A 17435-nucleotide genomic window follows, 5' to 3' on the forward strand; every position below is an offset into this window, starting at 1 on the left:
AACATTTAATCACTTTTATTTATTTGTTTCTTTTTGTTAATCCTCACCTGAAGATATTTTCCCATTGGTTTTTAGAGAGAAGGGAAGAGAGAGAGGGAAAGACAAAGAGAAACATCTATGGGAAACACATCGATTGGTTGCCTCCTGCAAGGGCCAGGGCTGGGGAGGAGCCTGCAACCAAGGTACATGCTCTTGTCCAGAATCGAACCTGGGACCCTTTGGTCTACAGGCTGATGCTCTAACCACTGAGCCAAACTAACTTAGTCTTTTTTTTTTGTTAATCCTCATCTGAGGACATTATCCCATTGATTTTTAGAGAAAGTGGAAGGGAGAGAGAGAAACGTCAATGTGAGAGAGACACATCAATTGGTTGCCTCCCACATGGACCCAACCAGGGCTGGGGACTGAGCCTGCAACAGAGGCACATGCCCTTGACCGGAATCGAACCTGGGACCCTTCAGTCGCAGGCCAATGCTCTATCCACTGAGCCAAACCTGTCGATGCTTAATTCTAACTTTTGAATGTTGTTGAATCAAAGTAAGTATATTAACTTTACAAAGTAATAAAACTAGTAGGGAATTATGTCTGATTTACCAAAACACTAAGTTTGTTCATTAGCTAAAAATTACACTTTAACTATAAAATAACTAAAAACATTATCAAATATGTCAGTAAAAACTTTTTTCTAAATGCAAATTCAATCAAAAGGCTTACTATTAAGTAAAGCACCTCATTATAAATTAGTTCATAAATAAGGCAGCATCTTTAAATTTAGAACCAAGGGTAGAATTATATTTCTAGCATGTTAAATAAATAGCAAAATTATTTCCAAAAGAAATATACCTAGCACACAATATATGGAATTCAAATACCACATACTGAAACTCACTTGCTGGAGAGGTTCATCAATTATATTGGCACCAGTTAATCTTCTATCGATCTTTATAGTCCCGGCTTCACGTTTCATTTCTTCTAAACACTTAAAGGAAACCATCACATCTTACTGCATAGTTTCTTGATATAAAATCTCTGTGGTTTATTTCTAACTGAATATTCATTGTAACTTTCCTGTCATTATCTTTAAGTACATAAATAGTCTTATTTCTTGATACTCTAGTAAAAACCAAAACTACTTCTCAAGTTAGCAAAACTACACATCCAAAAATAAAAATTTATTCTTAACTTCAAAAATGTAACAAAATCTGCAAACATTATTTAGAATGTGAGAAAATTGAAAATATACAATGTTGACATAATTCAATGAAACTTTAAGCCACAAGTTAGTTTAAGTGAGTTAAATTATTATTTTTCTTCTTCCTCCCTCCCCGCCAGCCCAAAACAGTTGGCAAAAAAAATATCCTTCAAATTGATTTTGCTTAGGGATGATATGCAACAACTAATGAAAATTAATTTGTCTATTTCTCTGTAGTCTTCAGAAAGATCAGTGGTCTGGAAACAAGATGAAAAGTAGTGGTTCACTCTTCAATTAAAAATACAAACCAAAGCCTACTTATATTTTATATATATTTACTAGAGGTCTGGTGCACAAGTTCATGCATGGGTGGGGTCCTTTGGCCTGAACAAAGATCGGGGCAGGTCGACCAGGGGAAGGGACCATGGGATGATGGCCAGCTGCAGGAGGTTGGCTGTGGGAGAACACTGACAACCAGGGGGCAGATCCTGCATTGAGTGTCTGCCACCTGGTGGTCAGTGTGTGTCACTGCAACTGGTTGACTGGTCATTCTTTGCTTAGGCTTTTATATAGAGAGATGTATATATTTATACATATAAAACATGATTCATATTTATAAAACCACTAAGAATTTTTCATAAAGCATGCTTATACAGCATTTTAGAAAAAGCAAATCAAAATCATTATTTTTTATACCATCTACTAAAATATATAATAAATACAAATCTTGACTATGATATATTACTGTTTGGGATCTTACTTTTTTTAAAATAGATTTTGAGAGAGATATAAAGGAAAGGGAGGGAGAAAAACATTAATGTATTAATGTAAGAAGAAAACATCAACTGGCTGCCTCCACCCTCCACCCGCCCCCCCCCCCCCCCTTCAGAGGTAATGGAGCCTGCAACCTGGGCATGTGACATGACAGGGGATTGAATCAACCTTTCAGTGCTTGGAATGATGCCCTATCACAAGGGCCAACGTTGGGATCTTAACTATAAAATATTTCCATCTTCTATAATATATGTATCACTCAAATGAATGGAAACTATGAATGGCTAAGAATTGATTCAAAAAAAGAAAAGATTCATTTCCACAGAAATATTTGTGAGCAAACTCAAAGAATACATTAATAGGAGTCATAAAGGTGAACAAGAAAGTTTCAGATTATTTTAAAAGTTACAGTATTAGAAAAAAAATTATTAATATGAAAATCAGTGGGATTGGGTTATTTCAGTAATGTAAAATAATACTTTAAATCTTACTTTCTCTGCATCTCCTACATCTTAGCACAAACTGAACAAAATAATAATTGTAAAGTTAAATTCCTAGCAACAGCTCCAGACCACTGTCTCTCTTTATAAAAGATGAAACCATCCCAATCCTACAAAAAGAATTGAGGCAATGCAAAACTGAAGCCTAGCTATCTTACTCAATTTCAATTTTAAGTTATATGAGACTGGAGGCCCAGTGCACGAATTTGTGCACCAGTGGGGTCCCTTGGCCTAGCCTGTGAGATTGGGCCAAAACTGGCTCTCTGACATCCCCTGAGGTGTCCTGACTGCAAGAGGGCGCAGGCCAGGCCAAGGACCCCACCGGTACACAATCAGAGCCAGGGAGAGACGCGGGAGGTTGGCCAGCCAGGGACTGCAAAAGGGCTCCAGAGCATGTCTGGCCTGTCTTGCTCAGTTCCAATCAGCCGGATCCCAGAAGCAAGCTAACCTACTGGTCAGAGTGTCTGCACCCTGGTGGTCAGTGCACGTCATAGCAACTGGTTGACTATCTGCCCCCCTGCTGATCAGTGCATGTTATAGCAACTGGTTGACCGGTAAACTGTCTGCCCCCTGGTGGTCAGTGTACGTCATAGCAAGCAGTTGAATGGACCTAGCATATCATTAGCATATTACGCTTTGATTGGTTGAATGGATGACCAGACTACTAGACACTTAGCATATTAGATTTTTATTATAAGATTGAAAAAAAATTTTAAAAAGCAACATTCAAGATGAAATCAAATGGCCCTAACTTATTAAAATTATAAATAATGGATAGCCTAACTGCAAGCTATAGTTTTCAAGTGAGTTAAATAAAAAGTATTCCTTTTCTCCCTCTGGTTCCTTTGTTATTTATTTCATTCAAAACATTATATTCATTGACACAAATCATAAATGTGATACTTTCAAAGTCTAATTTAAGGATAGTAGGAAACACTCCAATTTTCTGTCTTTTCCTCAAATTTGTATTTGCACTTTTAATATCTGAGAAAGTTTAAAAGGTAACTTGTAAAATGCATTTTTCTAGGCATGATCAGAAAGTCTCCCATAAGTTTATAATGAACATGAATGAATTATAGAAAAATCTGCCAAGCCATAAATGGATGGTCACTTTGTAGATATCATTGTGTAGAAGAGAAATGAGATTTCACATTCCTTTACACTATTTACCTTAGGAATTCCAGCTGAAGTTGGAGGAAGAAATGAGTGTTCACACTGCTCTAGGTACTTCTCTGAGTTTGTTTTTCCAAATAAAAGAGTAACCACAAAACCCCTGAAAAAAAATTTAATTATAGATATGAAACAAAATTTTACTATAATCTAATTCTAATACATTATTACCAAATATTTTTTCAGATTTAATAGGTGGCTTATCATTCACTAAAATATCTATTTTTGACTTTGACAAGGCAAGGAATTGACAGATTTTGTTATTCTCTGAAACTTAAATTAACTATCAACACTTGTAAACTTACACAATAATGCCTTCAAAGTTTTAATCCAAAATAGTTCATAAAAAAATCTCAGGCAACATTTTCAAAATTTAAGAAAATTAGCCCTCATTAAATAAGTAGGCTAGCTAATAACCAAAGCCAAGAAGAAATGAGATCTAAGTCTATAGTTAAAACACTTGTTCTATTGCTAATTAACATGAGATATTATAACTTGCCACTACAACTAAAAAACAAAGGTTACATGTAAAAAAAGTGACCCAATTTATTACTTATTTAAACAAGCCTGGAATTTATAAAGGAAAATTAAACTCAAGGTAAGATAAACACTGGTGTAGAATAACTTTACTATAACTATTGACTAAATGCTATCAATATTTTCTATATTTAAAATTTACCAATTAATTATAAGCCCTACTAAGTAGATAGAAATTCCATCAGGAAGAAAACTAAATTTTAATTTTGTAATAAAGAAGTTTTAGTGGCTCTCCCACACTTTCCAATGCCCTATCTTATCTATAAATGTTTACATACTTAACAAGTATCCAAAAATGTTTTTGAAAATTATTCTTTAAAAAATTAGCAGATGTAAAGAGGAAACAGCAGAGGCTCCCATGACTTTGAAATGAATGCACTCATCACCCGTCTCTCTTTCCCAAATTTTATATACAACTAGTAGCCCTGAGCACAAATTCATGGACCAGTAGCTCTCTGTGGGGCCTGGCCACTCCGCACCCACTGCCCAGAGGCTCTCCGTGGCCCAGAGGCCCATTCATGGCCAGGTACAGAATGCTTGTCTCATCGCCAGGGTGATGATGCAAGTGTTCCCACACACACACACACACACACACACACACACACACACACACACCCCAGTCGCTCCATGCCCCTGCCCAGAGGCCCCCTGCAGCTGGAGCTGGGGTGGAAGGCTTGCCTCGTTGCTGCAGTGATGAAGCAAGCGTTCCACCAGGCTGCTCACGCTGCCCATTCTCAGCGGCCGCCCCCCTGGGACTGGGGGACTCCGGCGGGGCTGAGAGGACTGGGCACTGCCATCTTGTGGCTATGGGAACCACCATCTTTGTGATGGAGTGATGGTTAATTTGCATATTGCCCTTTCATTAGATAGGATAGTTTAGTCCACATGTGTCAAACACAAGGCCCGCGGGCCAAATCCAGCCCGCCAGGCCTTGCAATGTGGCCCGCACAGCGCTGTCATCACTGCACTCCGCTGTCAGTTTATGACATTGTCAGTTTATGACTGTTCAGTAAACCATTCGGCCAGCGATTTAGGCTGGATTTTAGATTTTGGCCCCTTCTCTGATTGAGTTCGACACCCCTAGAGTCAAAAAGAAGTAATTCTCCATCTTCCAAGGGATCCTAGGGATCCTACCTTCCTCTGTAATCCTAAAATTTCCTTCTTCTCTGAAGTATTGGGAAATCCTTCTCCTTCACTTTTGCCAAGCACTTATTCAATTAGTGAAATAGAAGAAATCTCTTCTTTCAAAGAAACACCTCAAGACAATCTCCTTTCCAAAAAGTAAAAGCAGTTATGACCCTACACGGGAAAGGTGCAACCATGCAGCTATGCAACCCTGCTGCTCTGGCTTAGACTTAGGACTAAGGAATGTAATTAAGAAGCCAAATGGCTACAGATCTATAGTATTCAATCATCTTTATAATCAATAAAGATATTCAGGACTCTATTTATCTGATTCCTATCACTTATTTCTTAATTGTTCAATACACAGTTGCCATATCTAATCAATTCTAATAAAAATACTAAAATTAAAATAGAAAGTAATTTTATGAATAGCCATTTAATTAATTCTCACTTGTTCAACAGTCAGGGGTGCACTCCCTATAAAAATGTCTATGCATTACTTTCAAACCCATATCCTGAAAGAGGTAATAGGTAGTTGATATATTCAGAAGCCACCCCTTTAGTATCTTATACATTCAGGCCACAGTTTATAAATGCTATTCAATTCAGCGAAGTCCTTTAAACCTATAGATCAAATAACTCCTCCAAATTTGGGGAATCTCAAAATATATTTTTAAAAGAATTCATAGGTATTTATTTCACAAATGATTGCAGAAATGTATCATCTATATATGTGTGTACACACACACACATATATATATATATATGCACACACATATATAAACAAAATGCACTTTTCAGCTAAGCTGGTTAGAATACCTAAAACAAGAATTTTTCGTCTATACATTCTCTTAAATGTCTGATATCAAATATTCTGCATGGGAAGCTATACAAAATCATGACTGAAACCTCTCTTTAAAGGTTTATCAAGGTAAGGTAAAAAGTATAAACTGCAAACCAATTAACCATAAAGAAAAAACTGAAAATTCAGGTGTTTGAATTTTTTTAAACAAAAGAAAAGCAATTAACATTATTGTCTGAAGTCTAATCAATAACACCAAGTAGTATCTCCAAGTAAAAGTTGATGTGTTATCTCAATATAACTTATCTTGTTACTGTTATAATAAAGTAATTTCAACCTTAAAGGAGTAATACCAAAAGGAATTTTAAAAAATCATAAAAATTTATCACAAAAAAGTTTGTATCGTTAACAATTTTATTTTACTTTTGAAGATGACTAACCATATTTCTGGCACAAATAATTTTATTTCTATAAGTGTCTCAACTTTACTTTTAAACTTTAGAAAAAACAATTTATAAAAACAGCATTCATAATAAAACATATTTCCATTTCTCTTGGGGTTTTTTTTCAATTTTGAAAAACAGAACATGACATGAATTGCAAAATTATCACTGATTATACTTACCCACCAACAAAGCAGAGGATATAAAATGCCAAATAAAATATTACAAAGGGTCCAAAGGTTATTAGAGAAAGGACAACGCCAAGGCTTCCCCATCCCCATATGGACAGACTTGTCTGAAATAAAGCAAAAAAAAAAAAAAAAGTTTTAAAAAATAAATAGGAATTATAAAAGAACCAAGAAAACTTATACACAGTTTTAAATTTCTCCTTTTGTACATTTATAGTACTGTTTTAATTACTGTTAAAATATTTACTTTTGAAAGTGTTAAGTACACTTTTGGAAATTTCCCTCCAAGAAATGATATACAAAACCTGAATGCAGGAAGAGATTTATTCATAGAACATCAGGAATGATTTTTTTAAAATCTAGTGACAATATAAAGGTACAAGATTAAATAGTTACACACATTGTTAAATAATATGAGAAATGATAATGTATTTATAAAAACATTTGTATATTTATATATGCAAAAGCATATGTAAAATGTAGACTAAATTTGTGCTTATTTTGAATGCTTCACTTCAAAACTAAGTTAAAATATAACTATAGTATAACTTTTTAAATTAAAATTTCCATGTAAGAAATCCATATCTCACTGAAAGCTGTATATAGAAATTTGTAAAATTATAATCACTAAACTTCCAACTTCCACTTAGCAAAATTTATCATGAGCGCAACAAAACATCTCCAAAAATTATCCACAATTAAAAAAACAACAAAAACCCTTATTTCATTTAGATTCCAATAAAAATACTTTTGTTGAAGGCAAACTGGATTTTAGCAATTTAAGTCATTATGAATAAATAAATAAATGTATTCAATTCAACAAGTTATATCCATCTGTCTTGCACTGTGAGGTATACAGGGAAGCACTTGTCTCTCTCCATCAAGGAGCACAAAGACGACTGTCTTATAGGAATGAAACAATTAGACACTGAACCAAAAGAAAATAATACAAAGCATTATAAGATGCTAAGCTGAACAAAATTAATGAGCAAAAACTATGCAATAGACAGTAAATGCTATGAATTAGGAGAGAAAGGACAGTTGTATTCATTCATTCATTCATTCATTCATTCATTCACAATCATTGAATGCTTCCTATGTGCTGTAAGTTCTAGATGCTGGGGAAACCAGTGAATAAAACATATCCTTATAAGTCTACATTCAATAAGGGGAGAAAGATGAGCATGCCCTCATTTGTTGTTTTTTTGTTTTTGTTTTTGTTTTTTTAAAGCACAAGGTTTGACTGCTTTCATGCTCCTACTCTATATCCTACAGTAATCTCCATGAAAATCTGGATGTAATTTCTTGCTACTGCGAACTACTTTGCAGTGATTACTTGATTGCAGTCCAAGAACTGCCATTTGGTCTGAGCCTGGAAATGTCATAGACCTGCTTCTCCCACCTCTGGGGTTAGATGGGAAAAATGTGAAATTTCCCATTCAGAGGATTATAAGGAACAATCACATCATTCATTGCCATTAAGAAATTTTGTAGCTGGAATTGGGCTCTTATTGTGGACTTGCAATTATTAGTCCATATGCAGCCAAAATGCCTAATCCAGAAGTCTGGTCTGTTAGAAAGGGAAACAGAAAGTGACCTCCTTTGTGCTACAGGAGATCCCCTTGATGGTGTTTCTCTCCCACTTGTAGTACAAACTTTTCTTACCAGTATTTCTAAACATGCGGCACTTTCTTCATAGGCATATCATTTTGACCTGTTTCCCCCTCCCTGATCTTCTGAAAAGGGAATGGAAGCAGAAGTGGGCTGGGACAGTTAGGGCTCTGCCATCCTCCACTCTGGGTGTAGGATATACACATATCTTTTTAAGTTTACATTCAGAAAGGGGAAAAAGACAAATAAATAAGTAACTATATAGTTCTTGTAAGATGGGGATAAGCATCATGGTAAAAAAATAAAGCAACTTTATCCAGTTATCTAAGAAGCTTTCAAATATTAGATGATATATGAACAGAAATCTTGGACAAGATTTAAAGAGAATTATAATATTGATTCTTCTATTTTTCCCTTTATTTTTATCTTCTTTTATGTCACTCAATGTTTTTGGTTTTCTGGGTTTTGGGTTTTTTTTACTTCTTCTATATAGGACTGGTACCACAGTAGCGCCAGGTGTCCAACTATGGGAAACAGATACTATTTTCCAGGATTCACTCAAAGTCTTATCCATGGACTTCCCTAAAAAGAGTTCTTGTTAACTCTCAGGAAAGTAGAAAGACTATTCAACCTACCTCCTTCAGTGAGACTTGATCTAATAGTAGCAATATTACTCTTTCTTTACACAGTTAAGATTTATGCTTGCAAGTCCATTTTCCAAAGTTAAAAAACTAATTAAGGATAAATTCTGATATATTCGAAGGTTTAAAAAAAAAACCAAGCAAAGTGGCTATCTCTGAGGATAAAGGAAGAGAGCTTGCAATAGGACAACTTGGGGCCTTCTCAAATACTCAGTAATATTCTGCTTCTTAAGGAGGTGTTTGCTTTTTAACCAGTTAACTGCCAGGGTATTTTGAATTTAATTATATTAAAAAAGGTCTGCCCCTTTGTCTATAGACGCTTATGGCAGTTAACTTGTTAAACTTCATAAATGATTTATTTGTTCTTTTACTTGAATCATACCTTCCACAATTAAAAAACTTATCAAAACAAAAAAAAAACACACAATTAAGTTAATATGGGGAAGATTATTTAATGCAACAATTAGTTAATATGGGGGAGATGCTCAACTGTCTAAAAAATCCTTTCAGAATCTTGTAATTATATTATGCACTTGAAAACAGTGGCAAATTCACCAAAAACAAAATTTTATTCATTAATTGAACAAATATTTGTAAACGCCTACCATGGTAGTGATTTAACTGTGAACAGACAGTCAGTACTGTCACTTTTTTTTTTTTTTTAATCTTGAGACAACCCTTTCCTAAATTAAGTTTGAGAGAAATTTTCATATTCTAGAAATTAATAAAATTAACCAATTCCAATCAAGCAAGTTTGGTGCTCATTTGCTCAGGTAATCTGCTCATTGAAATATTAGAATAGGGAACTGTTCAAAAATAAGAAAGCTTTGTGTTGTTCTTAGTGTTCCCATCTATATATATAAAAGCCTAAGCAACTATTATGATAAATTACCATAAAATCCTAAATGATGGTTGCTATGACAACACACTGACCACCAGGGGACAGATGCTCAATGCAGGAGCTGTTCCCTGGTGGTCAGTGTGCCCTCACAGCCAACCTCCCAGGGTCCCTCCCCCTGCCCAACCAACCTCCTTTGGTCCCTTCCCCCAGCCGGACAATCTCTATTGGCCCTGATCGGCCCCAATTGTCCGCCAGGCCAAGAGACCCCACCCGTGCACAAATTTGTGCACCATGCCTCTACTGTGTGTGTGTGTGTGTGTGTGTGTGTGTGTGTGTGTGTATTTGCCTGAAATTATAATCTTACTTGGAGAGATTAAGAAAACATTTGCTTTGCCCCCAAGCATGTCAAACTCAAGGCCAGCAGGCCACATGCCTCATTTATTTAAATGCTTGCCTGGTTTGGCTCAGTAGATAAGCATGTTGGTCTATAGACTAAAGGGTCCTGGGTTCAATTCCGATCAAGGGCATATGCCCAGGTTGCAGGCTCAATCCCCAGTAGGGGGCATGCAGGAGGCCGCAGATCAATTATTCTCTCTAATCATTGATGTTTCTATTTCTCTCTCCCTCTCCCTTCCTCTCTGAAATCATTAAAAATATATTTTTAAAAAATAATTTGCCTTAATACCATTTAAAAGCTTAAGTTATCATTATTTCCTCAGATAATACAGGATAAAATTTAGGACAATTTAGTGCTATGTCAGAAATCTTTTACAAATCCAAACAGGTATTACTTCAGCAGCTGACTTAAAATGAAAGCCAAAACAAAACCAAGAATAAATCTACATTACAATGATTTACAGCAAAGTAATTCTTGATAGATTACCACTTTCCTCTCTAAATATAATAAACACTGAAATATCCACACTGGCTAGTGTTCTAGAATCACTGACTAACCAACTGTGATTTGGCAGAAACCTTCAACATCATCTAAGGCAGACATTCTCAAACTTTTAGGTTTTTAAATGCCGATTTTGCTTCAGGATGTCTAGGGTGGGGCCTGTGATTCTTCCAATCTAACATGCTACCAATATCGTTTAGAACAGTGGTCAGCAAACTGCGGCTCTCGAGCCACATGCGGCACTTTGGCCCCTTGAGTTTTTAGCAAAGGCCAGCTTAGGAGTACCCTAATTAAGTTAGTAACAATGTACCTACCTATATAGTTTTAAGTTTAAAAAATTTGTCTCTCAAGAGAAATTTCAATCGTTGTACTGTTGATATTTGGCTCTGTTGACTGAGTTTGCCAACCAATGGTTTAGAACTAAGAAAAATGACATACTTAAAACTCTCCCCAAATTAACCTCTAGGTCCACAAAACTGTATTCACAATACTATACCACAAAAAGTTGTAAAAGCTAAAATTGTACCAAGCATTCTACGTATCCTATTCTCACTTCTCAAAACTTAAGAAGAAATATACATGGTAGTATAGCATAGTGCTGAAAAAGTATGAACTCTGCAGTCAGAGAAGTCAGAGTGCAAATCTCACCTTTCATTTTTACTTATTAGTTGTATAATCACCTTTATTTGCTCACCTCTATCATGTGGTTGTTGTGGGGAGTAAATGAGTCCATGATGCAATGATCAATGTTAGGCTAATTACTGTTACTACTCCTAGCTTAAAAGAAATTAAGATACATATAAAAATGCAGGACTTAACCCAGCTGTTAAAAAGTACCCTGGCGCCAACCAGGGAAACCAGTTGATTTGAGTGTCCTCTGAATGCGCCAAGATTTCGGGTTTGATATATATATTTATCTCTCTCTCTCTCTTTCTCTGGATGCGCCAAGATTTCAAGTTTGATCTCTCTCTCTCTCTCTCTCTCTCTCTCTCTCTCTCTCTCTCTCTCTCTTTCTCTCTTCTCTCTTCTCTCTCTCCCCCCTTTCCTTCCTCCGTCTCCTAAACACTATTTCTGTTTCCCTCTCTTCCTTACTCTCTTTCTCTCAAATAAATAATTAATTTTTAAAGCATCCTTCTGATATAGCCTAAACCCCCATGATCCATCTACTTGGTGTCAGAGCCTAGAAAAGTTACCTTTTGTTGTGTAATTCAAACACATGAAATAAGGCCACTGTATACAAAATCACCAAATTTTTAAAAGTTTAAGAGCTTTGCCCTGGATGGTTTGGCTCAGTGGAAAGAGCATAGGTCTGCAGACTGAAGGGTCCCAGGTTCGATTCTGGTCAAGGGCACATGCCTGGGATGCAGGCTCCATCACTAGTGGCAGAGGGAGGGGAGGAGAGTGCAGGAGGCAGTTGACTGATGATTATCTCTCATCATTGATGTTTCTCTCTTTCCCTTTCCCTTCCTCTCTGAAATCAATAAAAAAATATTTGAAAAGTAAGTATGAGAGCTTTAATCATGGCATATATTTGCTTAGTAAGAACAGTGGGTTTTAACTACTAGTTAACAAGATATACTATAATCATGTAAAAGTCTTATTTTTTACTTAGTGTATAATTTTCTTATTTCTACATCAACCTGTTACCAAATTTACTACTTTACTACTTATCTTATCCTGACCAAAGTTATATTAAAAATTTTTTACTAATAATTCTCCATTCAAAGGTGATTTTAAAGCTTATTTGCAAAACTAAGGTAGCACTTGAAGACTGTATTATACTTTAAAAAGCTCACTTTAATTTTAAAAGAAAATTAAATCTGTTGTACTTTGGTGAGTGATGACTGCTGTTCTTCTCATTTTCCAAGTTTACAAGTTCAAAAAAATTGAGTTATACATCAAATTAATGAGTTAATTTATTCTTAAAACAAATCTGAATCAGTTTAACAATTGTAAATTTCTAGGCTCAGATACAGTTATACTCTAATCTAGGCTGAGCAGTTTCATTGTGAAACTCATTTTGATTCTCTATGCATGAATTTCTAATGTATAAATAAATAAATAAATAAATAAATAAGAGAAGTTTGCTTAGGTAATATATAAGGTCCCTTTTCACTTTTCTAAATTTAATATAATTATTATACATGTAAAAAATGACACCTATCAGTCGTCATTTAGAAATCTGAAACTGGACAATTAAAATTGTTCCTAAAAAGCATAGTGTAAAAAGTAAAGAAACAGTAAAGGCTTTGTTAGGTACAGCAGTGTCAAACTCTCACAAGCAGCATGTCAGAGTGAGCAGAGAGCTATCCTATGCAAAACTGACCAAGCCTTGACACTCCAGTCTCAGCCTGCTGGTGTCAAAACAGAGGGGCGTCTATCCACTTCAGCCTGGAACTATAGGCTTCTCCATGGGTCTTGAAGATCCAACCACTTTCACAATCAATCCAAATCCCTTAACAAAGAGAAGGGTACAAGGCTAGGACTTTCAATGAAGTTTAGGACTTTCAACGAAGTTCATCCCATTAAGATCTATCAAACACTATGGGATGACTGAAACTATTTTCCAGACCAATATGCCCTGTTATCTTTGGTCACCCCCAAGAGCTAAATTTATTAGTCTTCTTCTGTACTCTAACCACTCTACTGTTCTTGCTTTTTCCTCCTCTAACTTCCCACTGTTTCCCTCCCTACCAAGGCTTCCCTCTAAGTTTACTCTGTTCCAAAAAAACAAATGCATTAGTATTCTCAAATTTTTCAGTTTGCTTTAAGTAAAAGCTGCTTCTCCTGCAATCCTCTCAACTTCATGATGTAGGATCACAGTCCCAACCATAGCTCCCATTCAGTTTCCTGTAAAAAGCCCTCCCTGTGCAATTCCTACACATTAGAAGTGTGCCTGGGGACATTTTTAAAATCCCACTGCCCAGGTTACACTCCATACAAAGTAAATCAGAATAGCTAGGGATGGGAGCTAGCCATTAGAATTTCCACTGTGCAGCAAAGCTAGAATGGAGCATTAGTAGTGTGTGAAGTTCTCCAGGTAATTACAATATGCAATCATAATGAAAACCACTGATCTCCAAAGTCAAAACTCTTGACATGTGATACACAACATTCTTCTCTATCCCAAGTTCCTTGAATTATTTCAACATATGTAAGGGTAATACATCCAACAGTCCATTTTTAATATCATAAGCATTTCATCTCCACCATCTTTCATGTAATTCCACTTTAGGCACTATAGACCACACTCTAACTTCATCATATCTTTTCTCTGAATGAGAAATTGGAAAATTAAAATCTTCCAGTTCTACATTAGTTACATCATCTGCCTCTATTTTTCATTTACAACTCATAGTTGTAGACACTAGATTCTTCTACTTTCTCCTTATCTTACCCACTTCTTCTAGTATATTCACTTCCCTATTGAGACTAGACTACATGGTTCCTCATTGCCAATATCCTCATTTATTACATTATACTGTAATTGCCTGTTTATTTTCCTGCATATACTATATGCCATAAGTCACATGAGGACATAAATTGTATATGCTTTGTTCAATGGTGTATTCTTAGTACCAAGTATAACATATGACACATATAGTCAGTAAGTATTATTGAATGCACAGATCTTCGGATTCGTCATCAAAATCAATGTTATATAAACCGAGATTCCTTTTCCAGTGATAATCTTCACCAGTTTATCTTCCTTTCTGATCATTAATTAATTGGCATCTTAACACTTAAGTTCCACATGCTCTTGGTCTGTATCAAATCAACTCATTGAGCAAATACTATTCACAGGACAGAGGGACGGGGAGAAGAGTATAAAATATAATAAATAAATACTACTGGAAAAGTTAAGTAAACAATTGAGAAACTTATCAAAGTAGGAAAAGATAATTCATATCACTATCTTTAAGAGTAATTTTTAAAATTGAATGAAAATTCTCTCATATGTGTTTAAAAAAGAACAGTATGGAAGTACCCAGACTGTTAAAAAATGGAGAAAGCCAATCTTTACTTTTTACTAAATACACTTCTGCACTGATTTACTTTTCAAGAAGCTTGTAATGTTTTTAACAAAAACTGTATTATATCGCCAAAACCGGTTTGGCTCAGTGAATAGAGCGTCGGTCTGCGGACTGAAGGATCCCGGGTTCGATTCCAGTCAAGGGCATGTACCTTGGTTGCGGGCACATCCCCAGTAGGGGGTGTGCAGGAGGCAGCTGATCGATGTTTCTCTCTCATCGATGTTTCTAGCTCTCTATCCCTCTCCCTTCCTCTCTGTGGAAAATCAATAAAATATATTTTTTAAAAACCAAAACTGTATTATAAATACTTTATTATTTTTGTGTATTTATTTATTTTTAAATATATTTTTATTGATTTCAGAGAGGAATGGAGAGGGAGAAATAAAAACATCAATGATGAGAGAGAATTATAGGTCATCTGCCTCCTGCATTTCCCACATTGGGGTCAAGCCCACAATCCAGGCATGTGCCCTAACCATTAATAACCATGACCTCCTGGCTTATGGGTTGATGCTCAACCACTGAGCCACACCAGCTGGACTTTTTTTTTTTAAAGATATATTTTTATTGATTTCAGAGGAAGAGAAAGGGGGGGAGAGAGAGAGAGAGAGAGAGAGAGAGAGAGAGAGAGAGAGGGGGGGGGGGGAGGGAGAGAGAGAGAGAAAGATGGATGAAAAGAAAAGCATTGATGGGTTGACTACTTCATGCCCACCCCCCCCCCCCCCACACACACACACACACCTCCAGTGAGGATCTAGCCTACAACCCTGGCATGTACCTTGACCAGTTACAAAATGGGGTTGCTAGATGAATCCCAGTAGGGGAAGTGAAGGAGGCAGCCAATAATGATTCTCTCTCATCATTGATGTTTCTCTCTCTCCTAGGGACAGAAGTCATCAGAGTGAAAAGCCCCAGGTGCCTAGCAATGGACAATCAATTATAGAGTGGGACCTTGCCTCCTGGGTGACTTTTACTGCCCCAGTATAGTCCTGGTCCTGATGTTTGGACCCCTTGATCTTTCCTCCCCAGAGATAACATCTATGCCTCAGTTGTATTTCAGCTCCACTCCCAGAGAAGCAACAATACCAATCATGTTGACATCAGGACCAGCTCCACTGAAAAATGTCCCCTCTGCCCTGTTGCCTGCCAATCAATCAGACCACAACCCTGAATGGACACCCCTGGGAAACTGCTGAATATTCTATTGAGAACTTCCCCTGGGACCTCCCTAAAATCTCTGTTCTTAAAATCCTTAGGATGGAGGACCCAGTGCATTCTCTCTAGCCCTGGAGTATGCCCTTGCTTCCCCCCCCCCCCCCCCCCCCCCCGGCACATTAACATTAGCTTCCTCACTCCCTAGCTCCAAGGGTCCTTCCTTTACCTCTAGCCCATTCTACCTCTGTAATTCACCAAATAAATGTTCTCTTACAGTTTGGGTCTGGACGAATTCTTTCCTAGCCAGCACCCAAATACCTGTTGTGCCATTCCCACCACCTACAACACTCTTACTCTGCTAACTTTTACCAGGACTAGAATATTGCAACGGTTTTAACTGTTGAGCACTTAGGTACTATTAGTCAAAAAAAAACATCAAATGTTAGTAAGTAAAATAACATTGGATATAAAAATAGTTGCTTTTATTAATAGTTGCAAACTGATCAAACATGCTGAGAAAAATTCTGAGAACAAAATGTCATCTCAAACTCAGGAAGAGAAATCAAGAATTCTAAACTACAATATTATTATTTAAAGAAATACTGAAGAGCAAATAAGACTTTACAATCAGACCATTATTTCCAAAAATTTATGTGATAACTAAAATGAGATGAAATTTTACTTCATACTTAACTCTTTCATTAAAATTGTACAAGTTAAATCAGTTTTATAATTTCCAGGCCTGAAATGATGGTGAATCTAAAAGCCATTCTCCACACATGCATGTTGTCATACAACTCTAGCCCGAAAATAAAAGTCACAATACAAAGAATCACATACTCATGTGCCAAAGCACAGCCAGGCTAAAAATAGCCCCAGGGATCCAGGAGCAAAAGGAATTCAGGTTTAAATAGAGTAACATCCAAGGAGTCTTTCAACAATGCAGGGCTAAGGTCAAAAGCAAAGCAAAATTCACTTTAGGGATCTCACAGAGGCATCAGAATAAAAAGGTCCCTCGGGAAACTGGAGAAAACAGTGCAATAAGCCCACAATTATGAATTACTCCACTTGATATATATGAGTCTCTGGGACTAATTTAAAGATCATTAGAACAATTTAATTTTCACAGTTAAACACAGAAATTACTATTGAACTTTTCCGGCTCACATTATTTCTAAACATGCAGTGGAATTGCAGATGGGTGAAATTACCTAATAATGCAACACCGAGAGGCACTTGAGTGGGGAGACTGTGGTAGCAGCTGCACTCCTCGAAAATGTGCCTCCAACTTGTTGAAATCCATGACCAAATTTTTACTCATACTTGCAACTTTCAAAATAACATTAAAGGCTACAAACTGAAACATTCAATAGAGTGCCACAAAAATCAGCCATATTATTATAAACAAAGCTTTCAGTTTATCTAGTTTAGGAATACATTATTAAGTGGTACACATGAAATCATAATAAAATTTAAACAGCACAAGATACAAGATAAAATCCAAGTTGTTCCTGCATTTATAAC

General features: G+C 36.2%; 1 protein-coding gene across 2 annotated transcripts in view; it reads right to left on the reverse strand.

The window, feature by feature from the left end:
* Nucleotides 1-17435, reverse strand: part of SNX13 (sorting nexin 13) — a 92041-nt gene that overhangs the window by 66582 nt on the left and 8024 nt on the right. For both annotated transcript variants that reach the window (XM_084897177.1, XM_084897176.1), the window contains exons 2-4: nt 6726-6838; nt 3637-3739; nt 890-979 (exon numbers count right to left, since the gene is read on the reverse strand). In XM_084897177.1, the coding sequence (XP_084753303.1) occupies nt 890-979; nt 3637-3739; nt 6726-6838 (306 nt within the window). The remainder of the gene's footprint in view (nt 1-889; nt 980-3636; nt 3740-6725; nt 6839-17435) is intronic.

The sequence above is a fragment of the Pipistrellus hanaki genome (assembly GCF_964339955.1).
Source record: "Pipistrellus hanaki genome assembly, chromosome: 10".
Lineage (NCBI taxonomy): Eukaryota > Metazoa > Chordata > Mammalia > Chiroptera > Vespertilionidae > Pipistrellus > Pipistrellus hanaki.